The sequence below is a fragment of the Phoca vitulina genome, unplaced genomic scaffold (genome assembly GCF_004348235.1).
Source record: "Phoca vitulina isolate PV1807 unplaced genomic scaffold, GSC_HSeal_1.0 scaffold23, whole genome shotgun sequence".
Taxonomy (NCBI): Eukaryota; Metazoa; Chordata; class Mammalia; order Carnivora; family Phocidae; genus Phoca; species Phoca vitulina.
Genome location: NW_022589726.1, coordinates 3,756,131 through 3,781,478, shown reverse-complemented (window position 1 = coordinate 3,781,478; position 25,348 = coordinate 3,756,131). Strand labels below are relative to the sequence as shown.

The window sequence follows — 25,348 nt, the reverse complement described above, 5'->3', positions numbered from 1 at the left end:
TGGCCCAAGGGCCAGTGTGCCGGCCGCAGAGCTCTGGAGCTCGGTGTCCTTGACTCATCCCAGTAGAGCCTGGCCACCCCTGGGAGCTCTCTCTGTGTTTGTTTCACAATGGTCAAATGTGAGCAAAAATGGGGAAATAGTTTTGCTAAAAGGCAATCCTTGAGTGTTCAGGCAGATATGTTTCTATTATAGTTATTATTCAGCATGTTTCTTATTTGACATACTTCATATAGATATCAGTATAGTATGTGATATATATGATATATATATATCAGTACAATCTATGCTTAATTCTTTTTCTGTACTAATATATATGTGCATAATATATGCTATATACTTAAAATATACACTTAATTTTTTGTGTGTTAGTTGTGGAAAAAATTATATATAATATATAAAAATATATATATATATATTTTCAGATGTGAGTACTCTTACAAACTGATGTTAGAATGACACTTTGGCTGAGACACATTCAACCTAAACAAGAAGGTGCTCCACCAAGAAGCATTCAATTTCAAAATAACTGGCAAATCTCACTGACATCCATGGCTAGAAGGGCTCAGGAGTTGGAGATTTAGGGAGAGTACCATGCCAATTCATGATGGCAACCTCAAGTACCAGTTCTCCTGCTCTCATTTCCTGTCTCCCCTCCCCACTTTCTAAGCCCAGACAGGTCTGAACCCGTAATGATCAGGGTAGGAGAGGTGGGTAAAAAGCTAGGTGGGAAGTGGGAGATTTTGGTCAAGTTCCCTTTTCCTACTTCAAGCCCAAAGGGATGGGGTGATAGGAGAGGAAAAGCTAACACTTAAATTGAATTCAGAGTCTGGGTTACCTCCCGAAATTAATATCTTTGTTAATGGGTTGAGAGTGAGTGTTGGGTTTTAAAGTAATATAAAGAGCATCCAGAAAAGTCGTGAGACCTTCCTAAATTCTATTCAGAGGTAAGGGAAGCACCAGTTTGCAGGCAAGATTTATAGTAAAGGAAAAGTGGAGATAAAAACAAAGTTCCACAAGTTGCTCAGTGTTGGTAATCACCAACGCTTTGTGATTAATAAGAAGTATGTGCTTACTAGCCAGGAACCATACACAATAGCAAATTCTGCACAATGCAAAAGAAAGCAAAGCCCTAAAATGGGTGTTAAGTCATATGCATAGTGTTGGGCTTCTACTGTCTTTCAATTATTTGGTTTATTAGAAAATGGCTAAAGACTGCCAAATGAAACAGCATTTTTTATTCGCCTTTGCAAATTACTCTTTTGGAATGACACTATGATTGCCCCAAAGGGTGGCCTATAACCCTGAGTGGTAAGCAGAACTGAGGGGATGAACACTTCAAGCTGAAATACTACGTGAGCAGACTCTACGACCGCACCATCGCTGCTCCCCAGGCATTGGACCCGTCTGTCCTTTTGTGGCTGCTGATGCGGAATTGGTACGTGACTTAGCTTATTTGACCATGTTCACAAATCAGTCATAGATTCCTGAACCTTCCATTGCTTTGTGAAGAGTCACAAAGAGACCACTCTCTTATGAGCAGAAACGACTGTGACGTAGACGCAGGGAATTTGCAAGGTACTGATGTCAATTTCTATTTCCTGTTTTTAGGTGATGCCTAAGACTGTGAACCCTGACTTTGGTTCAGAAATGTGGCCAACCTGCAGGAGTGTGGTTTTGACATCGCAGCCTAATTATCTTTACCTTATAAAGATGTAGAACTTTTAGTTCTATCTCAAAGATTTTTTCATCACGCAAAATGCATTCATGCATCGTTAGCAGCTAGGACACAGAGGACCTAATCACCCACTTGAGTAATGGCATTGCCAGCAGAGGGAATCTGTTCAAGCAACGGGCTTTCTGAGACCCTTCTAAGTCACCCTCCACACCCATTCTCCCCTTACCTGTTCCGTGGTGCTGGAGAAGGGCCGAATAGTCCAGGGGACCCAAGGTGTCTCTGTAATTCCAGTCATCTGCAGATCGGGGTGCTGCCTCTGTCTGCTGTTGTGGCTGGAGTGTTCTGTTGTACTTCTGGTGAAGGCCTCTGTGGTGTTCCTAATAAGGTGTTCCGGGCTATACGGAAGTGCATTTAAAGTAGTGGGGATTTGGGGCGGAGCCGTGTTTCTAGTGCTCCTCACTGAAACTTCTGCTCCCAGGACAGCTGAGGTAAAGAAAGGACAGTTGCTAAAATTACCTTCATGTTTTGTGGATTCTTCACATAAAAGCAATTCAACTTTAGAAAAAGAAGACATCTTTCGTAACAGGCATGTGGATGAGTTTCAGTTATATGAAAAATCAAGGGTCTTGGAGTGTGACAATGCCAATTTGCCCTGTTCAAGCCACCCATCCTTTATCCGTCTATTGATATCATAGGGTCAGGGGAGTTGTGGAAACTGCTACCACAAATCCCCAGCTCCGTGTAGAAGACAGAATTAAATTTATTCTATGAGCATTGAGGGAGTCACGAAATTGGCTTCAGGGGGTCCGTGAATCTTGAAAAACTTCCTGCCAAGTCCTGAATATATGTCCATGTATACTTTTTTTTTCTGTGGGGAACTTTCAGAGCTTTCATTCAACTTCTCAAAGGGGTCATTAAACAAAATACCAGGCTGAGAATCACAGCTAACAACTTACCTAACTTCGTCATGAAGACTGATGATTCCCAGGAAAGCAATGACTTTCTCTTACCACAGTGTAAACTGTTTCTAATCCTAATTGTGTGAGTACCAGATCCTGGGATGGTTGTAGTTTCTAAGCTCCCTATCTGCTGGAAGGACAGTCAAGTGATTTAAAGCTTACGAGCTGGTGCAGTTAATTTATAGCTTTACTTTGCAAGGCTGAATTGTCCATACCTAAAAATAATTGATTTATGAATTAGGTTCACCTAGCCATAATTTTAAAACGTGCTCTCCATCTGTTGGGAATCTTGCTAACTATGCGAATTCTGATTCAGTGAAGATTATCAGAACCTGACCTCACAAGCCCCCAGGAGATGCCGGTGCTGGTGCTGATGGTCTTTGGACCACACTTTGTGTAACAAGACCTAGAGAACAATTGTACAATATGAAGCATTGGAAAGGTCTGTAAATTAGGGGCTGAGGTGGTATGTTTAGATGCTTCTATCAACTCCATTATATGTCAGGGTTTCCCGAGACATAGAATCTTGCCCAATTAGATAACTATAACTTTGAAAAGTTTCTGGTTTACAAACTGGCAGACAAAAGATTTTATTTTTCACCACTCCTTTAGTGGTTCATTCAACCAACTATTTCTTCTTCTTTTTTTTTTTTCCAAGATTCATTTATTTATTTTAGAAAGAGAACGAGAGAGCAGAGGGGAGGGGCAGAGAGAGAGGGAGAGAGAGGATTGCAAGCCGACTCTGCCCTGAGCGCAGAGCTGACCCAGGGCTCGATCCCAAGATCCTGAGATCATGACCTGAGCCGAAACCAAGAGTCAGACGCTTAACCAACTGTGCCACCCAGGCGCCCCACAGCCATTTCTTAAGCAACTACTAGGTACTGGTGAAAGTCCCCTGAAGAGGCTAGTAATGTTGGCCTTTTCCCTGTTCTGGTCCACCTTATTGAGCCCTCTTTTGAATCTCATTTATTTCCATTCCAATTTCAACTGACGTATTTTATATGAGTATAAAGAAGAGGGGGATAAGGCACAAAAACAGGATAAAAACAGAAAAAGTATTTTTAAAATTTAGTAAGATGTGAACATCAGCAGTTCTCTTAAAGCTTCTTTAGTCTCTTAAATTTCATGAAGTAATCGTGACTATCAAGCATCCTTCCCTTGAGATGTGGAAGGTCATGCAAACCCTGTATGGGGGCGTTGCCAGACTTAGCAAATAAAAATACATGATGCCCAGTTAAATTGGAGTTTCGGACAAAGAATTCATAATTCAGAATAGTTAGCATATCTCAAATATACAATATTGCAAAGGTTATGTTACTATGACATATTATATTGGGAATATACGTATACTGAAAAATTATAATTTATCTGAAATGCAAATGTAATCCAAGGTTCTGTATTATACCTCACAACCCTACCTGTACATCTACTAGACCTAGACTTTGATAGATTTTTGGACATTCCCACTAGTTTCTGTTTGTTTTTTCCTTCTGAATCTTGTGCCGCACCCACTGTTATTGTGCCCACGTCTCCACTCTGAACATAGACCAGATTTATTTATCCCTGGGATGTTTTGTACATGACAAACCCACTTGTTCTATTAGCTATATTCTTTTATGATAAACTCTAAGAAGCAGTCTTTTTTTTTTTTTTAAAGATTTTATTTATTTATTTGACAGAGAGAGACACAGCGAGAGAGGGAACACAAGCAGGGGGAGTGGGAGAGGGAGAAGCAGGCTTCCCACAGAGCAGGGAGCCCGATGCGGGGCTCGATCCCAGGACCCTGGGATCATGACACGAGCTGAAGGCAGACGCTTAACGACTGAGCCACCCGGGCGCCCCTAAGAAGCAGTCTTAATTGAATTAGGTGCTAGAATGTTCCTTCAAGCAGACATTTGCCTGTTGTTGGGATATAAACATTTCTGTATGTGGCGATTAGTATTTTGGTTATTTTGAGCTTTGGCTAATGCTGACCCTCTGAGTTGACTACCACTTATGACGATTTTAGCTTTCAGACCCTCAAAAAAAAAATTTAATGATGGGTTAGGACAAAAACAAGCTTCCAGATATGTAGCATGTAATTATGTGTCTTAGCATGTCAACCTATGCTTACTCTTCTTCACTAAGGAGCAGTTGGTAAGTTCTTATCCTAAGAACTTTTTTTTATTAGTCAACTTACATGATTAATTCAATGGATGAATCAGGACTCTCCCAAAATTAAATAAATGATCAAAACACTCTTAAAATTTCTTCTGTGAATAACATAGCTTATTACCATTACATGTAGCTTTGGAACATCTTATGGAAAAAATGTCAGTCTTCTGTGATTGTCTTTAATTAACCTTCTAAATGTATTTTTAAAACACTCCAAATGAAACAAGCCTATTTTCCTTTTTAGGCCACTACCTTTTTTCCAAAGAAAGAATCTAGAGAATATCCAAGGCCAGTACCCCTTCATTTTGTGACTGTGTTTTTAACTTGTGCTATTTAAGAAGCAGGAAAGAAACTTTAGTCTTAACATTCAATTTCCAAATTTTGTGCATTTTAAAGCAGTGGTCTGCAAACTCTGGTAGGCATCAGAATCCCCTTTGGAGCTTCTTAGCATATTGAAGTCTTGGCCCTTCACTAAGAGATTTGGTGTGGGAACCAGCACCTGCAGGTCTAAGTTTCTTAGTGAGTGTAATATATCTCTAACTATAAGGTTTTATCCATATACACAATATGAGCCAAACTGAATTCTAATCATTCTTTACATGGGTATTGAAGGATTTTAAAGTAAATGGGAGGAGAGAAAATCCATTACAGAAATATATAAGGCAATCAAAATACATTAATCTTTTCATCTCCTGAACTCTGTTGAAATGGGTGCTATGAAATTATATTAAAAATAGTAGATCTTTGGATGTTTTGGTATCTACAAATTCTTCTGATGTTCTTTAAAAAGGTATATACATTTTACAGTTCATGAAAGAGCAAGATGTGTTTTGACACATGCAAGGAAAAGTTCTTACACAATGGAACAATATGTTGAAGCTATTTTTAAAAAGCTTTATTGTACCATTGCTACCACATTGTTTCCACATTATACATAATTCCTCTTAGAACACAATTCAAGATAAGAGACACCATCCCGGGTCCAATTTAATAGATTTTAGCACGTAAGTTGTAAAGAGCTCATCTATAAGATGATTTGCAATGATGGTACCGTACCAAGACCATATTTTGAAAATATATTTTTAAAACACAACACATATTTTAGTTTATCAGTTAATCTATGAATTAGCTCAGATATGATCAATAATAGAAATGTGATTTTTGTATAACGATAATAAAAATACACAATTTGTTAGTTCCCCTCCCTTAAATGATACAAATAACTTTCAAGCATGTTGAAAACAGAATAACTTGAACAGAACACATTTTGGAGATAGAAAATTTCAACTATATTGGGACTTGCTTTTCTGTAGGAAGATGCCAAATATAATATGCCTTTTAAAAGCGGGGAAATAATGTGGAAAAGATATAACAAATGAAACAGAAGTTACCTTAGAAAAAGGATGATTTATGTTTATATATTATACATTAAATATATTAAACAAGATTGCTCTAGGCATGTGGGCTGGGTGTCTTTATGATAATCACCTGTGACCAACAAAGAATAACCAGACCCTAAAAAGGAAGTAAGCCATTGAAGATGTTATCAACAGAGATGTTAAAAGGATTTAGGTTCCCTGGTTAGCTTTCTATAAAAGACCAATCCTAAAGGCCCTTGTTGGCAAACCTGTAGGGACCCCTTTCACTCTTGAGAGCTTTTTCTGTATCTTCACTTAATAAACTTCTATCGCTTTACTCACAAAAAAAAAGGGGGGGGATGTGAATTATAATAGTCTAAATAATTTCTAGAAATGGTAAAAAGAATAACATTTCAGAAAATGTCATCAATAAAATAAAGGGTACATAAAAAAAAAAAGGGTACATATTTAAATTTGAGAAAGTAAACCAGGAGGTGAAAAGTTTGTGAAGAGATACCAAAGACAGAGAATTTGCAAACAGTGGGAGACATAACAAATAAATCAGAAGTCATTAGAATTTCATTGGCTATTAGAATATTCAAAAAATACTTTACAGACTTAAAAAAGATCCAGGATTAGAAGTAAAGAAAGTAAAATTAACAAATGGAAGTTGACAAGGCATAGGAAAACATCAAAGCAGAGCATAGTAAAAAAAAATAAATGAAAAACTAATTAAAACAATACTTTTTAAAAGCCAGTAACATAAAAAAAAAGCCAATTATTACTCAACTACTATACTAGGAGTTGCATTAGGAAGATGTGCCTGGTGTATCCCATGTTTTCTTTTGGGACATGTATGTATATTAGATGGTGGGTAGAAGGAAACTAGGCTGCCTAGAGGAGGAAGAATGGCTTTTAAATTCATCACTATCAGGGTGTGGGAGAGGGTTGCTGAAGCAGGTGCTACTTTACCAGGGTCAGGAAAAAGGGAGATGGAGAGTGCGTGAATTACTTGGTGTGCCCACAATAGGCACAGTGCCTAGGGCCCATGAGATTATAAGGCCTACAAAATCATTTAATTTCCTTAAAAATAATAATAAAAAAAAGAACTTTCAGAGTCAAAGAAAATGTTTGCTTAATATTTTTTTTTTCCACACAATAGGAAAAAATGAGGATTTGGAGGCCCATGAAAATCTATTAAATTATTTAATTAATTTATTTATTTTGGGGGGAAGGGAGGGCCCCACAAAGACATAAGAGCTCGGGGCTCATGAAAGTCAGATGTAGCCATGGGTGTGCCCTGATGAATTCATTGACGTGTCACAGGCTGAAAATGGTTGAGGGGTTCTGGATGCTGTGCTAGATATTTTTCAATGATCACATAGATCATCTTTCAGTAATCAATGATCATATGATTTCCAATGATCACATAAATCAAAGGTCAATTGCAAGGCCCATGTTTCTATAATCATGTAAGGAGAAAACAAACCCTAACCCTATGACAGCCAATTTGGTCAAAGTAGGGTTTGTATGTACAAAAGACACTGTGTTTTGTTTTGTTTCGTTTTTCCCCCTTAAGCTCTTTGTATTTACAAGCATTCTCACCAATCACTAAAGGAAACAGCTTCTATTAAAACCCTTTCTCCCAAGAGTATATAGGTATATATAGGATTGCTTACCTATTACAGCGCTTATGCATTTTATTCCCTCACCCACATAACTACAATTAAACAATTACTTTAATCAGCAGTTACCACAGGTCTGGCAGCAAAATGGTTTTTACTTCAGCAGCGAAATCTCTAAGTGATTTCACTAGCTCAGTCATGTTAGGGACATTTGAAAATATGTCTGCAAAAATTTTCCTGAATGAGTGAATCTATAGTAAATGCTAAGTAAGTGCTGACTGGTTAGCCGACATCCTACATACAATGTTCCTTCTCCCTACAATACGAAACACCTGAGTGAAAGTAACTATTTTTATTTATTTTTTAAAAAAGATTATTTATTTATTTGAGAAAGAGAGCTCAGGGGGAAGGGCAGAGGGAGAGGGAGACAAGCAGACTCCCCCTGAGCACAGAGCCCAACTTGGGGCTCCATCTCAGGACCCTGAGATTATGACCTGAGCTGAAATCAAGAGTCTGACGTTTAACCGACTAAGCCACCCAGGTGCCCCGAAAGTAATTATTGTAGATAGCCATCTAACTGTTTATAAGTAGGGAGACTTGGCATCCTTTGGAAAAGTGATGGCTGGAATTTTACACCCTTCATCTAGAAGATCTACAATCACTATGTTTAAAGAGTTTGTCAATTAGAGATTTGGACCTCAGAATGCATTTTTATTCCTAAAGCAATAATCTTTTTTAAAAAACTAAATGTGTGATCATGTAAAATTGCATTATTATTGAATAGAACAGAATTTGTTTTTTTCCTTATTCTTTTCGCATTATTGATAACTGGTTTGTGTTAATTTATAGAATAAGATTTTGAAATTATATACAAGGGATTTCTTTTTTTTTTTTTTTTTTTTTTTAAGATTTTATTTATTTATTTGACAGAGAGAGACACAGCGAGAGAGGGAACACAAGCGGAGGGAGTGGGAGAGGGAGAAGCAGGCTTCCCGCTGAGCAGGGAGCCCGATGCGGGGCTCGATCCCAGGACCCTGGGACCATGACCTGAGCTGAAGGCAGACGCTTAATGACTGAGCCACCCAGGCGCCTTATACAAGGGATTTCTAAAAATTATATTCTTAATACAATGACTCCAAGGATGTAGCTGTACAATGTAACACGAATACGTCTGAGGAAAAATTGAGAAAGTCTATCAGTCACCTTTTTGTTTTATTGACACATTGCTAAAGGTAAAATTGTTTCCAAAGAGCTGGATATCTGACACCTGATTGACAAAAGAATATAGGGAGAGAATGCATTTTTTCAATTTTTAGCCAGTTATGTTAGCATTTTGGAGACGATGTTTTTATTATTGCTCTTATGACTCAGAATAATAACTATAAAGGTCTAATTTTATAAATTGGTTATAAAATGTTGATTTTTCTTTTTTTTTCAGGATTTTATTTATTTATTTGAGATAGAGAGTGAGAGAGAGAGACAGCACTGGCAGGGGAGGGGCTAGAGGGAGAGGGAGAAGCAGGCTCCCCACTGAGCAGAGAGCCCAACAACAATATATATAATTGTGCTACCAGATTATGATATTTAGTTATCAACGCTTTAAAAAAGGAAACTTGGAGTCATTCATTGCAAACATCTGAATGCCATTTAATTTTTCATAATGGGTTCTCTAGCTAATCAATGAGCTTTCATGCTATGGGTCAACTCATATCATTCAGTATCTTTAATCAGTGGTAAGTTTGACATAGACCAGAAAAACATGTTAGCTTACAATTGTGTTAAAACAAACTATGTATTATACATCGGTATTCAAATACAAGATTTTTTTTTTGTACCACAATTGTGCAAATTTTCATTCTGCTTTTTCCTAGAAGTCCATTTTTCTTCCAGCCCACATTGTTGGACATGTTTTCGATACAGCATGTTCAGAGGTTAACTGTAAATGGTCTATTTCATCCACTTACTTTTGAAGTAAAGTCCATCATTGGACATGTTCTGCATGAAGACCAAAGGAAATCATTTTTTCCATTAATTATCTTCTATCTTGAATAACTCGTTGCTGATCCATATCTACTTTTTAAAAGTTCCAATGAAACTTTCTGCTAAATAAGGTTCTATTGGGGGCTGGGAAAGAAACTTACTTCTTATGCTTAATGGTACAACAGGAATATTTATAATGTTTCCGTATTGTTTAGGACAGGCCTCACTCAATGAACTATAGGAAATGTACAAATTGGTGTTATGTGCTGTATATTCTCTGATAAAGTTGAATTTTCTAACTGACTTTTATAGTGTTTATCTTATTCTCATAGAAGTTTTATAATCTCAGGACTATGTAGTCAACTTCTATTGTAGAAGAGCCATTGCATTCAACTAGCATCTAATTAAATACTTATTTCATTTATGAAATGAATGAGTGACAGAAAACTGTCCAAGGATCAGCATGGTGAAAAGACTCATATAAGCCTCAAAAATAAACACCTAATAAAAAGATGTAAAAGTACAGTGAATGCTGACCCCCAAATGGGGTTATGGATCAAAATTTTTTTTAAAAATCAGGTATTAGCCCAAATTTCTTGAAACTGAATCTTGAAGGTGGTAGGAGAGAAGAAATGATGGCAATGAGTTCCTTCCCTCCCCCAGGTGATTCTTATGTAGTCAATTGGGCAAAATTCTGTGGTTAAGCATTTGGAAAATACTGTATGATGGAATGTATACTGGACAAGGAGTTAAGAAATTTGGGTTCCAGTTAGACCTCTGCCACCAATTAATCTGGGATAATTCACTTGACCTTGGTAAATTTCAGTCTCTTCAATGATGGGCTTCATTTCTAGATAATATCTCCAGTGATTTGTAAGGTCTGCTTGTACCTAATATATAATGATTCTATTAGTTTTATCTTTCATGACTTCCTAAAGCAAATCTCTACTACAGGAGTAAATAAGCAATAAAATGATTAAGTAAAATAGAAAATTAAGGGGTGCCTAGGTGGCTCAGTCGGTTAAGTGTCAGACTCTTCGGCTTAGGTCATTATCTCAGGGTCCTGGGATCAAGCCCCAAGTCGGGCTCTCTGTTCAGCGGGAAGTCTGCTTCTCCCTCTTGCTCTGCCCCTCCCCTTGCTTGTGCGCACTCTCTCTCTCTCACTCTCTCTCAGATAAATAAATAACATCTTTAGAAAAAAGAAAATTAATCTGTATCCACAAAAAAAAAAAAAATCCCCAGCACAGGACTGAACTGTGTGCTGCACCAGGAATTTCTGCACTTGTATGCAAGTTTTTACTTGTACCTGTCATCTAGATTATAACCATCAATGGTCAACAAATTAGAAAACCCTGTGGCTACACATTGGTTCTTACCATTTCAAAAGTGTGTGACCTCTTGTACCTCTAAACATTAGTACAAGAGATTTGCAAAGGTGCAATGTATTTTCCCATCTTTCCAGTCTTCTCAAACACCGTTCTGATGATCTACTAGTTCCTCCTAATCAGAGAATAGAAGTGTCTACATCAGCAAAATTAACAATTTCCTGATCATTGGCTTTAGTCATTACGTATGCCTGATTTCTATTGCTACATTGAATGGTATCTAACCAAAGTGCCTACAATATGGTACAAAAGAGAAACCCAAGAAATATTTGTTTAATAAAAGCAGCAAGGAAAGAAGGGAAGGTAAAGTAAGAGGTATAAGGAAAGATGTTGGGCTTATTTAATGAGAATAATGAAGTTTTCCACATCAGTAGGAGCCACACAATCCATTTCCAATAGTTTATCAATCTCTCATAGACATTGTGTTGAGGTAAGCAGACATCCCTTTAATGTGAAACAAACAAACATAACATAACATGGAGCCGAAGAACGTTCAGAATCAATTCTGAAAAGGAAAGCTCACCTTTTTTTAAGCAGAGGCTTCCATTCACTGGTTTTCCCTCCTGGTTGATATCTATTTTCATCCAGCTATGGAGGTATTTCCTGTCCTTCTTGACCACTACCTTGGAGCCTTGTTTCTTGAGAAAGAGAGAGGTATTTTCCACCTCAAGGAACCCTTCCTGCTCATGGCAAGTCCATCGGGGTGCCTGGGAGCAGTGGGTAGAGATAGCTGATAGGGAAGGACCACGAGAATTGGAGATGCCCAGGCACAGAGCAGATTTAACATGAAGGAGTTTTCCATCCTCAGTCCACATCCACTGCTGGTTCTGGCTGGTCCCATCACACAAACCCACGACCACTCTCTTATTTTTGGAAAGGCACTCTTGTTTATGGACATGGACGATCTGAAACCCCTCTGGAAGATGAGATACTCATAAAGTACTATGTAGCAAATTAGAAGGCCCATCAGAAAACAAAATAACCCACCCACAAATCAGCCAAGTGACAATATGAGGCTTACTTATCTTTTGCTATTGCTATCGTTTTGAGTGAATATTCCCAGAGTCAATGCATGTAATTTAAAATCCCAAGGCTGACAGTGTCAAAATGTCATACTTTGCTCCTTTTCTTTTACTTTCCCATGGCTCAGGGAAGAAAACACACTCCCATTGAAATAATGAAGGGAAACTTGGGAAAGACACAAAACCATCCAAAAAATATGGTGTGATATTTGAACCCCATTAGTTAAATATGCTGAAGTTATGAAAAACCTCATTCCCTTTCTAATTATTTTAACTCTTTCCATCTCATTACCATCCCCCATTCTAAAAAAGCCCCCCTTTTCCAATTCTTAAGTTACCACTGTAGTATTTGTATACAAATTGCGTAGTTTGAATACATGTTTAAAAATTGGATGTATTTATCCAAAAACAAAACAAAACAAATTTGCCCACCCATCTAAACCTTCTTAGCTATTAGCAACCAATGAAGGTATTGATGATCACAAACACCATTTCTTACAGTCCTGGAGAGAAGCATTTCTCTATATTGTGACAATATCTACAACAATCCCTCAATAAGTAATAGACTAAAAAATATCAGCATTTCTCGACATAAAAAAAAAATCAAACATTCAATTGTCAAACATCGGTGTTAAAAAGTGAAATATTCAGACTCAGAAACCATTTTCTGAACTTTTGCCTAATTTGCTCAGCTCTTTCATGAAAATATTCAGACCTTCCTTCCAAATAACACCTTCCAAATAAAACACACCACAGTTCTTCACCCCCTGTATTTATAGCTCCTCAGACTTTCTTTAACACACACAAAAAACAAACCTATAACCTGATAAGGGAAGAAACATGGAGAATGCCACAGACTGTTACACAATAATCAAAATTCCTCCTCAAGATGCTTCACTCTGTGGTGTAAAGATGCCATTTCAGGAGCTGCCCAAGGCATTTGGAGGACATGAGGAGGGCATTTATTTTCTTTTAGAGAGAAATCTCAACGGTGTGGACATAGCTGCCTCCTTTAATTCTCCCTCCTCATCGTCTCTGGTTAAACTGCCATGGAGACCTGGCTCCATTTCCGCCCGAGTTCAGACACTTTTCAAAGGACAGAGACTCCTCTGCTGGCTGGTGGAGAAACACCACAAGGAGAGGCAAGCCCACTCACCTGAATTCCCAAAGATCCAGCAGGTAAGAATCGCCATGTAAAATTCAGCCTCCATTTTCCACTTAACAACTGTTCATGCTTCGCTTGGGGGGGGAAAAAAATCTCCCAGATAAGAGAAGCAAAGGCTAGGAAGGAAATGTGCCTTCATGGTGGGGGAAAAAGTCAGTGACGAGCACTTCCTCCTATTGAATTGTTTGGGGAAGTTTTACACCAGTGTCCTTTTGTCTGTTTCCTTAGAAAGAAGGGATTATGATTACCTCTCCTTTTTTACGGAGAAAAAATTCTGGCCTCCAGGAGTAGAATAAAACTTGTTAAGTTTTCTCCTGCATCCCTGTGGCACATGACGACTTCTTAACCTCAAGAGGGAAGAAAGGAATTGTAATCTTAGGTAACTGAATGTTCCTAAAACATTACATCTCTTCAGGTGATGTTGATTCTGCTGAATAAACACAAGCCTTGTAATTTATGAGGGTCTATGACAAGTCATATAAAGACATAAACATGTACTGTTTGTATAATGATATGCTGGAAGTCTATTGCGGAAAACCACATAATGATGGCACTTCTAGATCATTATCCCTTAAGTGATGACAATATTACTTTGTGAGATAGTTAGCTCCACTGGGGAGAGGCGGAGCCTAAAATTAAACCCATCTCATTACCTATGTCAGGCTTCCCCCAAAAGATAATAGCTTCTTTCCAATAGGAAAAAAAGTAGATGCTTTACTCAATACTTAGTATTAAGAGGGGCGCCTGGGTGGCTAAGTGTCTGCCTTTGGCTCAGGTCATAATCCCGGGGTCCTGGGATCGAATCCCGCATCGGGCTCCCTGCTCTGCGGGAAGCCTGCTTCCCCCCCTCCCACTCCCCCTGCTTGTGTTCCCTCTCTCACTGTGTCTCTCTCTCTCTCTCTCTGTCAAATAAATAAATAAAATCTTTAAAAAAAAATTACTTAGTATTAAGAGTAGTTTATTGGCAGTATGAAACAAAGTCAACATAGCTGCATTAAAAATTCATATTTGAGCAGAACATCTAGTGTTTGCTGAGTGCATTTTTTTAAACTTTATTTGTCTCTTGAGGATTAAAACCTTTCAGAAATTTAAGAATATCCATGGCAGCATCCTTTTGAAGAACTTCTGGAAATGGGACAGGTTACTTCATTCCCAAAGGCATCTGCCTTTTTTGGGGGCAAGAGACTCTAGGTAGACAGAATATTCAAAAATTCCTTCTTAGTAAAAGAGAGACAGGTATTTAAAATTCTGGATACATTATAGTTGCTACAAATTCGTTTTTCCCTTTTAAAGTAAAATGACTCACAATGTAGAAATACAGTGGCTGGGAGTTCTGGAGCAGAAACCACCTCTATGCACAATAATAGAGAGTAAATACATATACATCCAGTGACAATCATTGTGCTCTGTAATTGATTGACAGGAGGTACTGATAAATACACATTTAATAGGTAATATTATCAAGACACATTTCCATATAAAATAGTACTGCTTTTGATTTTTTTTTTTTTCCAAAAACAAGGACTTATTTGTTAAAAATCCATTATCAATCACTTGCGACCTTAACGGCAAGATTCTGGTAACTGAGAAAGGTAATAGCACTTAAAACAGGAACAGTTTAACAGCTGACAATCCATTCACAAGACAGGTTTTGCAAACATTAAAGCATCTAAACACACAATAATAATTTCCTCAGCAGCTCTTCCAGTTGTTATCTGATGACATATGTCACCGAGGATTTCGTAACATACATTCTGTGTGGCAGATAGTCAATACGGACAAAACAAAATCCTTAGCGGTGTGAGAAATCTATTCTACCTCCATCAGCATAGGACCTTCAGAATAATTTCGGGGATGCTTACAAATGTATTCATATACACAAGGCGCTGGCGATCTGTCATTGTCGCCATCTTCCACAATCCGTGCCACAGCTTGGCTTCAGGACTTCTCTTTCCTTCCACTGCAGGAAGCTCCTTCTAGAAGCCTCAGGTGGGTAATTGGTTAACTACCCCTAGAGCTGGATGGTCTGGTCAATCTTCAGAGAATCACTGGACAGTTTCTGCCGAGAGTCTGCTCTCATACAGGCACAGAGCATGATGCACAAATTCATACTGCTCGCTGGTTTGGACCATTCCACCCCTACAAGGAAGAGATAATACAATAACTTCTTAGTGCTCACAGCCTGCAGTCTTAAGTCACAGAGATCTCATCCAAGCTAGGTACTATGCCAAAGACACAGAACAGTTGACTTGCTGATTCTTTTGTGATGCCTCTTACCTGTGTCCAAATGACCCAACTTTTGAGCCTAATATGCTAATGTATAGAAAGGGATTAACACAGTGCCCGGTAATCACTAGACACTTGATTAATTCCACCTCCATACCATTACTGGGGAGGCGGGACTGCCTATTGGTTAAATACTTAGACTTTGGAACCACCCAGGCTGTCAGAGTTGAAATGCCTCCTATACCAATTCTTAGCTGTGAAATTCTTGCACATATTGTCTTAAAATGGTCTTTAAGTATTTTATGGTTTTAATGTTATTATAAATATTGGTTTTGATTAGATTATAGGACTTTGATGGTTGTTTTCCAGCATTTAGAAAGCTATTGTGTGACTACAAGAGGAGCCTTTAGACTTTTTTGGGGGTTATTTCAGTTCAACCAATGCGGTGACAGTTAGAAAGGAGCAGATTCATTTTGATCTCCTCAGAAGCTTTCCTGCAACTTGGGGAAAGGCTGCTTCTTATGGTACCTCGCCTCCCCACTGAGCATCCCAGCAGAAACCAGCTGACCATCTGCCTTGTAGACTGCTCCCTTCTGGAAAGGCTACATTGTGCCGGCGATAGGCATAAATGATCTCTGAGAATCCCTCTGATGCCAATTCTTTCCAAATGAGGTGGAAAATAACATAATTTCTCATATACCTTCCTTAAGCTTTCAGACTCACAAGAATTTTGCTAGCCTACAACTGATCAGTTTGTTTCCCCATTTTCCCCATCTTAGCTGGCTGAAACACCCTTGAGTTAGGTAACAGAACGTCAGAGAAAATACACTCCGAGTAAGAAAATACACTGCTGACCCATTTGAGGTCACATGGGTATGAAAACTTGGACTATGTCTTTGTTCATTCACCAGTTGGACAGATAAATACCAGTGCTTACCAGAAGAGACAAGAAAGGGAAGAGTTTACCTCAAAGTGAAGTAAATGGTGAGGGAGTTCAGAGCCCAGAGCCCAGGAGATGGAGCACATAAAAGGCTCCTCATACCACCGGCAAGTCAAGGGGGACGACTGATGGTTCTCTGAGCTACGTGACGCCAGCTCCCTCGAGCTGCCCTAATATTTCCTGTGGCTGGATCTCTTAAGATTCACGGTCGAAGCCAGCATCTTTTGGCCAGCTGCTTTGGCTTTGGGTACGCCCAGATGTTACCATCCCAGCTAAGAAGAATTGCCACATCCTCAGGTTGCCATTTCTGTTGTCAACTTATGACCAAGAAACACATTAGCCAGAAAGTTGCCTTCAGTACAACAAAATGTCTAGTTTGGGGAGAAAAGACTGATAAATACTTCTGCCATTAAGTTGCTGCCCCCCAAACTTACCTTTTTTTCTTGCCAAATACATCATTTTGACATCACGTCAAGATGCTTAGTTTAATTTAGACGGATGAAATCTTACTAACTTAACATCTGTGCTTAGTTTAGAAGGATGAGGCTTAATATCTTAATATCTGGTAAGCTTATATTTATAGAGGTTGACAAACAGAGTAATAAGCTCAGTCTTAGTTATTACCATTAACCAGAAATCACGGTACAGTGAAACAATATATCTTGTTTTTAAGTTGAGTGCTTACACGGTCTAGAAAGAATTATTTTGAATGATAGCAACAACCACTAGGGAGAACTGGCTAGTAATTTCAAAATGAGTTGTATGATCACACAGTTATAGAGATTCCTAATAGTGCTACAGTTACTCAGTGAGCATGAGCTGTAAGTAACATTTATACTACTATGGGTAGCTTTGCCAAGTAAATAACCCTTATTATAAAGAGCAAAATATGATGTATCTACTTTATCTATAAAAGTATAATGAGAAGCAGCCTTCTACTAATCCAGTAACAAAAGGTACCTCTGAGTAACCAGTGATGATAATGATGATAACAAAGGGGAAAAAAGCAAGAGCCAATTCCCTCTTCCCCAGCTCATTTAAGGGCCCGCCCACTATTGTGTTTAGATACCCAGCATACCACACCTAAAGACTAAGGCTGTTTCCATACTCAAAACAGACCATTCTAGGGTAGTTGTTCTTTTTACGTGTACAAAGAGCAACACTTCACAGTTGAGTTTTGTTTGCTAAACCTCCTTCAATTTTAAACCATGTGCATAAACCATTTTAACATGAGATGAATGATAAGGCACCTGAGAAGTGATACTCACACTCCAGGTCCATGAATTCCTTTAACCCTCGCCAAGAATCCTGTGCAATAGGTATTGTTGTTATCCCACTCTAACAGAGGAGGAAACTGAAACAGAAAAGGTTTTTATTTAGTAGCAATGGACAATCCCCAAGTTGCAGGAAAGCTTCTGAGGAGATCAAAATGAATCTGCTCCTTTCTAACTGTCACCCCATTGGTTGAACTGAAATAACCCCAAAAAAAGTCTAAAGGCTCCTCTTGTAGTCACACAATAGCTTTCTAAATGCTGGAAAACAACCATCAAAGTCCTATAATCTTTTCTTCTCTAGACTAAACATCCTGTGGTCCCTCAATATTTCTATAACGCTTGGTTTCCTGGTCACTCACCAATCTAGTCTCCCTCTTCTGTAGGCCGTTTTATCAAAGATGACCTTCTTAGAGTGTTGTGTCTACTTCCGACAGGGTCTAGTCAGTGGGACTATTTTCTCCTTTGAGCTGCATGTCATAGGCCAATGAGTTTGCATTTGCAGGTACATCAGATGATAAGATGTCACCGTGCCCGCCTGGAGCCCGGTGCCCAGCAAGCATTTTAGGATATTGAGTGAAGGTTTGGGCTAATGAAAAAGTCTGCAGGATTTTTTTTTTTTTTTTTTTGGAGTGTGGAAATGACAGTTCGCTCTCATCTTGTACTTAAGCTATTGAATTTTTGAAACTAAATGCAGGACTTTTTATTCATTCCTATTAATTTCAACTTGGTGGGGCACCTGGGTGGCTCAGTCGTTAAGTGGCTGCCTTCGGCTCAGATCGTGATCCCAGGGTCCTGGGATCGAGCCCCGCATCGGGCTCCCTGCTGGGCCGGGAGTCTGCTTCTCCCTCTCCCACTCCCCCTGCTTGTGTTCCCTCTCTCTCTGTGTCTCTCTCTGTCAAATAAATAAGTAAATAAATCTTTAAAAAAAAATTTTCAACTTGGTTTCAGCATGAAGTTCTTATTTATTATCACCACTATTTCTATCATTCAATGTATTAGCTTTTCATTTCTCACTCCCAGCTTTGTGTCCTCTAGATATTTAACAAGCATGCCTTACTTCTTTTTAACTGTCATTTATAATGCAGTAGAAAAAGAGAGGGCCAAGGTGGGGCCTTTATTATAAGTAATTGGATATCATGTTATACACCGTCTATCCTATTCTAAAATTGTTTCCAACTAGGTTGTAGGTCCTTTAAGGGCAGGCATGATGTCATAGTCTTCTCATACATGCAACAGTGAAAAGCACTTACTAGTCTTAAGTAAATACCTGCCATGTAGATTACCCAGGACATGTTATTTTCATCTCATATGGATGCAAATAAACTGGGCTAAAAGAAGGCAAGGGGCATTACGGGATGCAATCACTGGAGTCTGGTTCAAATTCAGGGACTTGTCACCATCGTCTCTGAAAATATTTAATAAATGTCTAATTCTATATATTGGTATCTAGAATACTTTGCGGATCTTTGTATGAACTTAAAAATGTAGGATCACCATGCAGATCTTACACAGTCTTTTTATTGGCTGGCCACAGTAAAAAAAAATACCCAAGGAGCTAATACAGTTCCTGTATACAAAATTCAGTTATAGGATAAATGAATAATGCTAGATTATATGGAACCCTCAGGAGAACCCTGTAATAATTCATCCCCAGGACAGCTCTGACTTGGTTCCCAGGTACCTTTCATGTCAGACTGGGCTCCGTGGACTTAGTGAAGTCCAGATCCATATCACTGATGTAAAGTTGGTAACACAAGCTGGTCTTTGAACGTAAGAAGCAGGGGTGCTCTTTTTATTACTTTAAAAACCATCCTCCAACTCCCTTTTATTTTTATTTTTTTAAAGATTTTATTTATTTATTTGACAGAGAGAGAGACACACACAGCGATAGAGGGAACACAAGCAGGGAGAGTGGGAGAGGGAGAAGCAGGCTTCCTGCTGAGCAGGGAGCCCGATGCGGGGCTCGATTCCAGGACCCCGGGATCATGACCTGAGCCGAAGGCAGACGTTTAACGACTGAGCCACCCAGGCGCCCCCTCCAGCTCCCTTTTAAAGTGGGCACTAAAATCACCTTTGACCTCCAATAGATCATAGTTTAAATTCAACCTAGTTTGTTTTTAAAAGATTTCCATGCTGATCAAGATGATGCTTCAGTGGAGAAGGCCTAGGGGGCCCAAAATAGATGCCCCATCATGAGTCAGGCAGCATGCACCACCATTACTCAATACATTGTATTAAAGCATCGTCTGTCCTGGAGCATCCTTTAGGTACAGAGCTGTTGCCCAGAGTTCTAGATTTCCCAGATCAAAAAGAAACAAGGTATGCTTGTCCAATACCTTCTGCAGAGCAGGAATTAGTTTATAAAAAAAAGAGTGGGGAAAAAAGTACAGGGCAAGGGGACCCAGTTAGTTGTAAGAGGGATCGTTGCTGTGAAAGGTTTGGAATGCCAAGGTGTCAGGTTCATCACCAGTAGGGACCAGAGTGGGTTAAGAGAGGAGAAGACACCATACGCTGCTGTCAAGACAAATCCCTTCTCTAACACTTACTAGCTGCTCTACCTTACTACAACGCCTTTGCAACACTCCGTTTCCTCGTCTGCAAAGTGATGGGGTAATAACGTAACGGTGCCTACCTTTGAGCACTGCTGTGAGAAAGGGATGGGACCATCCATTTAAAATGCTTAGTACACAGCAGAGCACATACAGATACCATACTGCAGGCTATTGTTCCATTCTGGTTATTCTTTGGTGCTATCTGGTTGAACAGGACTGCCTGGAAGGCTCTGGGATGGGGCCTCTGAAGGCCTTGGAGAACTAAGAACACACCTGGCAGAGGACACAATATTCCCTGCTGGGGCAAGCCTAGATGGAAAGATCCAAATATGTTTCTAAATATTAACCAGCCTAGAAGTCTGCTACAGCAGGGGCAGGTGATGTCATGGAAAGAAGCGGGCTTGGAGTCTGACAGATTCAAGTCTGAATCCTTGTTTTTGAACCTACTTGCTTATATGATTTTGGACAAATCATTTAATCCTTCCCAGCTGGGGTTTCCTCACTTATAAAATGGCATTAATGCCAAACCCTGTCATTGTGAGGATTAAATGAGTCAGGCCATATCAATGTCTAGACAAAAGGCTCTTCACAAAATTCTTTTTTTTTTTAAAGTTTTGGTTTTTTTTTAAGATCTTATTTATTTATTTGCCAAAGAGAGAGAGCACAAGCAGGGGGAGCAGCAGGCAGAGGGAGAAGCAGGCTCCCCGCGGAGCAAGTGGGACTGGATCCCAGGACCTTGGGATCACGCCCTGAGCCAAAGGCAGACACTCAACCAATTGAGCCACCCAGGCGTCCCTCTTCACAGAATTCTTAAAAGCCTAAGGTTCTGCAGTGGTCCCTGAGGCCATGGCGGGGTGCAGGAGGTTGGATTTTAGGACTAGCATTCGGCGGCGGCCACTGAGCAGACGGGACTTCACTTGCACGCGCACCTCGCTCCGCTTCCTCCGCAACTGTGTCTGACAAGCCCGATATGGCCGAGATTGAGAAATTCGATAAGTCAAAATTGAAGAAGCCAGAAACGCAAGAGAAAAATCCACTGCCTTCAAAAGAAACGACTGAACAGGAGAAGCAAGCAGGCGAATCGTAATGAGGCGCACGCCGCCAGTATGTACTGTACGTGCCACAAGCATTGCCTTCTTATTTTACTTCTGTTAGCTGTTTAACTTTGTAGATGCAAAGTGGTTGGATCAAGTTTAAATGACTGTGCTGCCCCTTTTCACATCAAAGAATCGAGAACTACTGACAACCAAGGCGCCTGCCTCTCCCATCTGCCTGTCTGGCTGGCAGGGAAGGAAAAGAACTTGCATGTTGGTGAAGGAAGAAGCTGGGTGGGACGACAGTGAAATCGAGAGGAAAAACCAAGCTGGTCCGGGGTGTCCTGCAGGCTGTAAAATGCAGTTTAATCAGAGTGCCATTTTTTTTTTGTTGTTCAAATCATTTTAATTATTGGAATGCACAATTTTTTAAATATGCAATAAAAAGTCTTAAAACCTGAAAAAAAAAGAAAAGACTAGTTCCTAATCCCAGTTTTTACCAAGGCAGTTGTGCCTTTTATTTATTTTTTAAGATTTATTTATTTATTTTTTGAGAGAGAACATTCATGAGCATGGGGTGGGGGAGGGGCAGAGGGAGAGAGAGAATCTCAAGCCCACCGCTCAGCAAAGCGCGGACTCTGACTCAGGGCTTGATCTCACGACCCTGAGATCATGACCTGAGCTGACAGTAAGAGTCGGGCGCCCAACCGACTGAGCCACCCAGGAGCCCCTATTTTATTTATTTTTTAATTGGTTTTTTCATGTTGGTATTCTGTGGAAGATTTTTTTCTTCCCATTACTTTGTTTCCCATTGTTCATAAAAAAGTTTGAAAGCCACTAGCCTGGCAAACAGTATTTACCTAGTAAGGTTTCAAGTTTTGCAAGCTTTTTAAAAAATTTTTTTAAATTAATTTTTATTTTTAAGTTTTTTATTTAGAGAGAGAGAGAGAGAGAGAAAGCACATGCATGTGAGCAGGGAAGGGCAGAGGGAGAAGGAGAGAGAATCTTAAGCAGGCTCCATGCTCAGGGTGGAGCCAGACTCAGGGCTCCATCTCATGATCCTGAGACCATGACCTGAATCAAAATCGAGTCAGATGCTTAACCAACTGAGCCACCGAGGAGCTCCAAGTTTTGCAAGATTGAAATGAGAGAATCCATAAAATGCTTAGCACAGTGATTGCTATTTAGTGAGTACAAAAATACATACTACATTTTTTTTTTCTTACTCTTTTGGTAAGTGCTTGGCTAACACTATGCCTAGGATGATCATACATCTGATTTGCTTGGGACAGTCCTGTTCACTCTTGTGGTCCTGTGTAACTATTACTAGAGCCACCCTTCACTTACAGAAAGTGCCTTGCTTTGGATGGTAAGTTTTTTGTTCACCCTAATTATACCCTGTGCCATGCCACGGAAGAAAGTCATTCCTTTCACTACACAAGTGGTGCTGACCGCAAGGCTCTGATTTCTTGGTGGCCATAGAATATGAACACAGTACTTGGCGAGGCCAGAGAGGATTCAGATATACCGCCCTTCTAGAAATGTCAGATATCTCCTAGCACATTAGCCTGACCAAACACAAAAATCAGCGTCTTCTGTCTCCATGCCGGGAAGCACGTAGCTGTGTCAGCTGGGGGTAGGCTCAGGTTAGAAGGAAAAGAAATGTAGTTTTTTCCTTTTGCTACTTGGGAGGGTGTGTTGAAAAAAGCCCTCCAGATGCCCAGGAGAGAGATTTGGTTTTTAACATGTTAAAATTGTGACCTTTTGTGACTATTAACTCACACATACAGAGGGCAGCAGCCTTTCCTGCTGCACCGCCCAGCGCGTATCCGGTCTAATCAGTAGACAGAAGAAATTCTACAGCGGTGACTCACTTCTGAGCTAACAATGGAACTTACGCTCCTTGGCTTCTTATTATTTTTGAATCTGGAATTCTTTTGGTAAAGTTTGATACAGTAAATTTAGAACAAAAGGTGTGGACGTTAATGTGCCTCATGGGTAAAGCTTCGACAGCTTGGGCGTGAGTCAAGCCAGGCTAATGTCTGCGTCTGTAACTCAGGTGTCTTGAACAAAGGTTTTCCCCAGGTCTTTATACGGATGTCATATCAAGGAGGGAGAATTTAAACATAAATGTTCTGATTCATTGTGACCAGGTATTCTGAACATAGACACTTTCTCTGGAGGAGCTGTGTTCCAAAGTATTTCTAGGGCATAAAAGCCAGCACAGATCCAGGGATAATCCGATCATAGTTCAATACTCTAGCATAACTTGAATTCCATTTTTTTCCCCCTGAAAATTAACCAATTTTTTTCTGAACACCTAGGTTAACACTCAATTAACTCCAAGCTGAGAAGATGGAAAAGGTTGTCCTGGCAACAACTTGGGAGATTCATTTGGCATAATCTGTTTTATAAGAGGACCTCTTGTTAGGGTCTCAGGAACTGTGATGTCAAGTAAATAAGTCCATACCAATTTCTGGGGCTTTATTTTTAAGTTTCCTTAAAAGAAGTAAACCAAAATGTTTAATTTCTGATCTTCAAATGAGATCTTTGAAATTCACTAATTAAGGGGATCTTTGCAATGAGTTGGGAATGCAGAGAGATATGGATAAATGTAAGGGTAGGGTTGCTAAAAATTATCCGAACAGGTGGAAATTTTAGCTTTGGAATTATTTTAAACAAGTTTTGGAAACGAAGAATACTTTGGGGACATATATTAGCCTAGAAAACTGATGGCTTATATATACCTCCTCTTGGATTGTTATAGTTAAAAAAAAGAGAGAGAGAGAGAGAGAGAAATCATCACACTAGAGTGATTAATCAAAACATTTAAACAATGATATGACGCACACTGGAAGCATTTTTCTATCCTGTCTGGGAAGCCACAAGCAAGGTCTTTGGATGTCATTCCAATTTAGGCCTCCAAGGTAAGGATGTACAAAGACAACAGCAGATTTCACCAGTGACTCTCTAAAAGGAGGATTAGACAGATTGTTTCCTGTTTCTGGGGAAGAAAAAAAAAAAAAAAAGGAAAGAAAAAGGCCTTGGGACTGCATAGTATTTTATGTGCTTCACTTCCCAAATTCTGTTTTCAAGTTCTTCCAGTGTCCAAAGGTGCCAAACGAGATTAAAAGAAATATGATGGGAAGAAGTTGTCCGAGGTCAACCTGCCATGGAACCCATTCCTTTCATCCCTGCCTAGATGTCTTCTGGTGGCCACATATTGTTCTTTAGTCCTTCTTATGTGCATAGAAGGCATTTTTTGAGTTTTCTGAGCCATTTTATTATGACGGATTATTATTATTTTTCAAAGGGACACGTGTATCTTTCATATTCGGTGTATAAATGACTTTCTGTCACTATCTCATGCTGCAAAACCCTGGCACACAGAAGCCTAAATGAATCTTTTGTAGCAGGAGCTAAATATGGTAAAAGCTGTTGGTTTAGCTTTAACAGCAACTAGAGTTATCAGTCAGATGGTATAGTCAGAACAATGTGGTGATATTTAAGATTAGAAGATTTAAGGGGCTCTTGGGTGGCGCAGTTGGTTAAGTATCTGATTCTTGGTTTCGGCTCCGGTCGTGATCTCAGGGTCATTAGATCGAGCCCCCCAGTCAGGCTCCGTGTCAGTACAGAGTCTGCTTGAGCCTCTCTCCCTCTCCTTCTGCCCCTCCCTGCTGTGCGTGCTCTCTCTCTCTCTCAAATAAATGAATTAATTAAAAAAAAAAGATTAGAAGATTTAAGCCAGATATAGAAGGTCTCAGTAATAAAATATGATTACACTGGGTTCAGTTTAGTGCCAACATTATGGGTCCTTTTTTTTCCACCATAATTCTTGAAGATTGTTGACCTATATATGTATGGTAACCTTCCATTAACAGGAAAACACGATTGAACAAAATATCCCTTTTTGTCATGCTGGCCAATAGAAAGCTCATTGTATTTCTCACATTCAGCTATTAATAATAATCTAAGCTGTAACCATCAGAGATAAACAAT

The 25,348-nt window shown here is 39.4% G+C and overlaps 3 protein-coding genes across 6 annotated transcripts in view; 1 reads left to right on the top strand and 2 right to left on the bottom strand.

Moving 5' to 3' along the window:
- PTPRB (protein tyrosine phosphatase receptor type B) overlaps positions 1 to 14,023 on the bottom strand; it is a 110,917-nt gene extending 96,894 nt beyond the window's left edge. For both annotated transcript variants that reach the window (XM_032420392.1, XM_032420391.1), the window contains exons 1-3: positions 13,315 to 14,023; positions 11,660 to 12,052; positions 1,902 to 2,158 (exon numbers count right to left, since the gene is read on the bottom strand). In XM_032420392.1, the coding sequence (XP_032276283.1) occupies positions 1,902 to 2,158; positions 11,660 to 12,052; positions 13,315 to 13,369 (705 nt within the window). In that variant the 5' untranslated portion in view covers positions 13,370 to 14,023. The remainder of the gene's footprint in view (positions 1 to 1,901; positions 2,159 to 11,659; positions 12,053 to 13,314) is intronic.
- Positions 14,024 to 14,275: 252 nt separating this feature from the next.
- Positions 14,276 to 25,348, bottom strand: part of PTPRR (protein tyrosine phosphatase receptor type R) — a 239,420-nt gene continuing 228,347 nt past the window's right edge. For 2 of the 3 annotated variants that reach the window (XM_032420225.1, XM_032420227.1), the window contains one exon: positions 21,512 to 21,700. In XM_032420225.1, the coding sequence (XP_032276116.1) occupies positions 21,532 to 21,700 (169 nt within the window). In that variant the 3' untranslated portion in view covers positions 21,512 to 21,531. Of the gene's footprint in view, positions 15,463 to 21,511; positions 21,701 to 25,348 lie in introns of those variants that run through there. The other variant, XM_032420226.1, reaches the window with a different exon arrangement.
- LOC116642304 (thymosin beta-4-like) lies at positions 17,304 to 21,813 on the top strand. Its single transcript, XM_032420602.1, has 2 exons — positions 17,304 to 17,310; positions 21,221 to 21,813. The coding sequence occupies exons 1-2, from the start codon at positions 17,304 to 17,306 to the stop codon at positions 21,400 to 21,402; spliced, it is 189 nt and encodes a 62-aa protein (XP_032276493.1). The 3' UTR covers positions 21,403 to 21,813.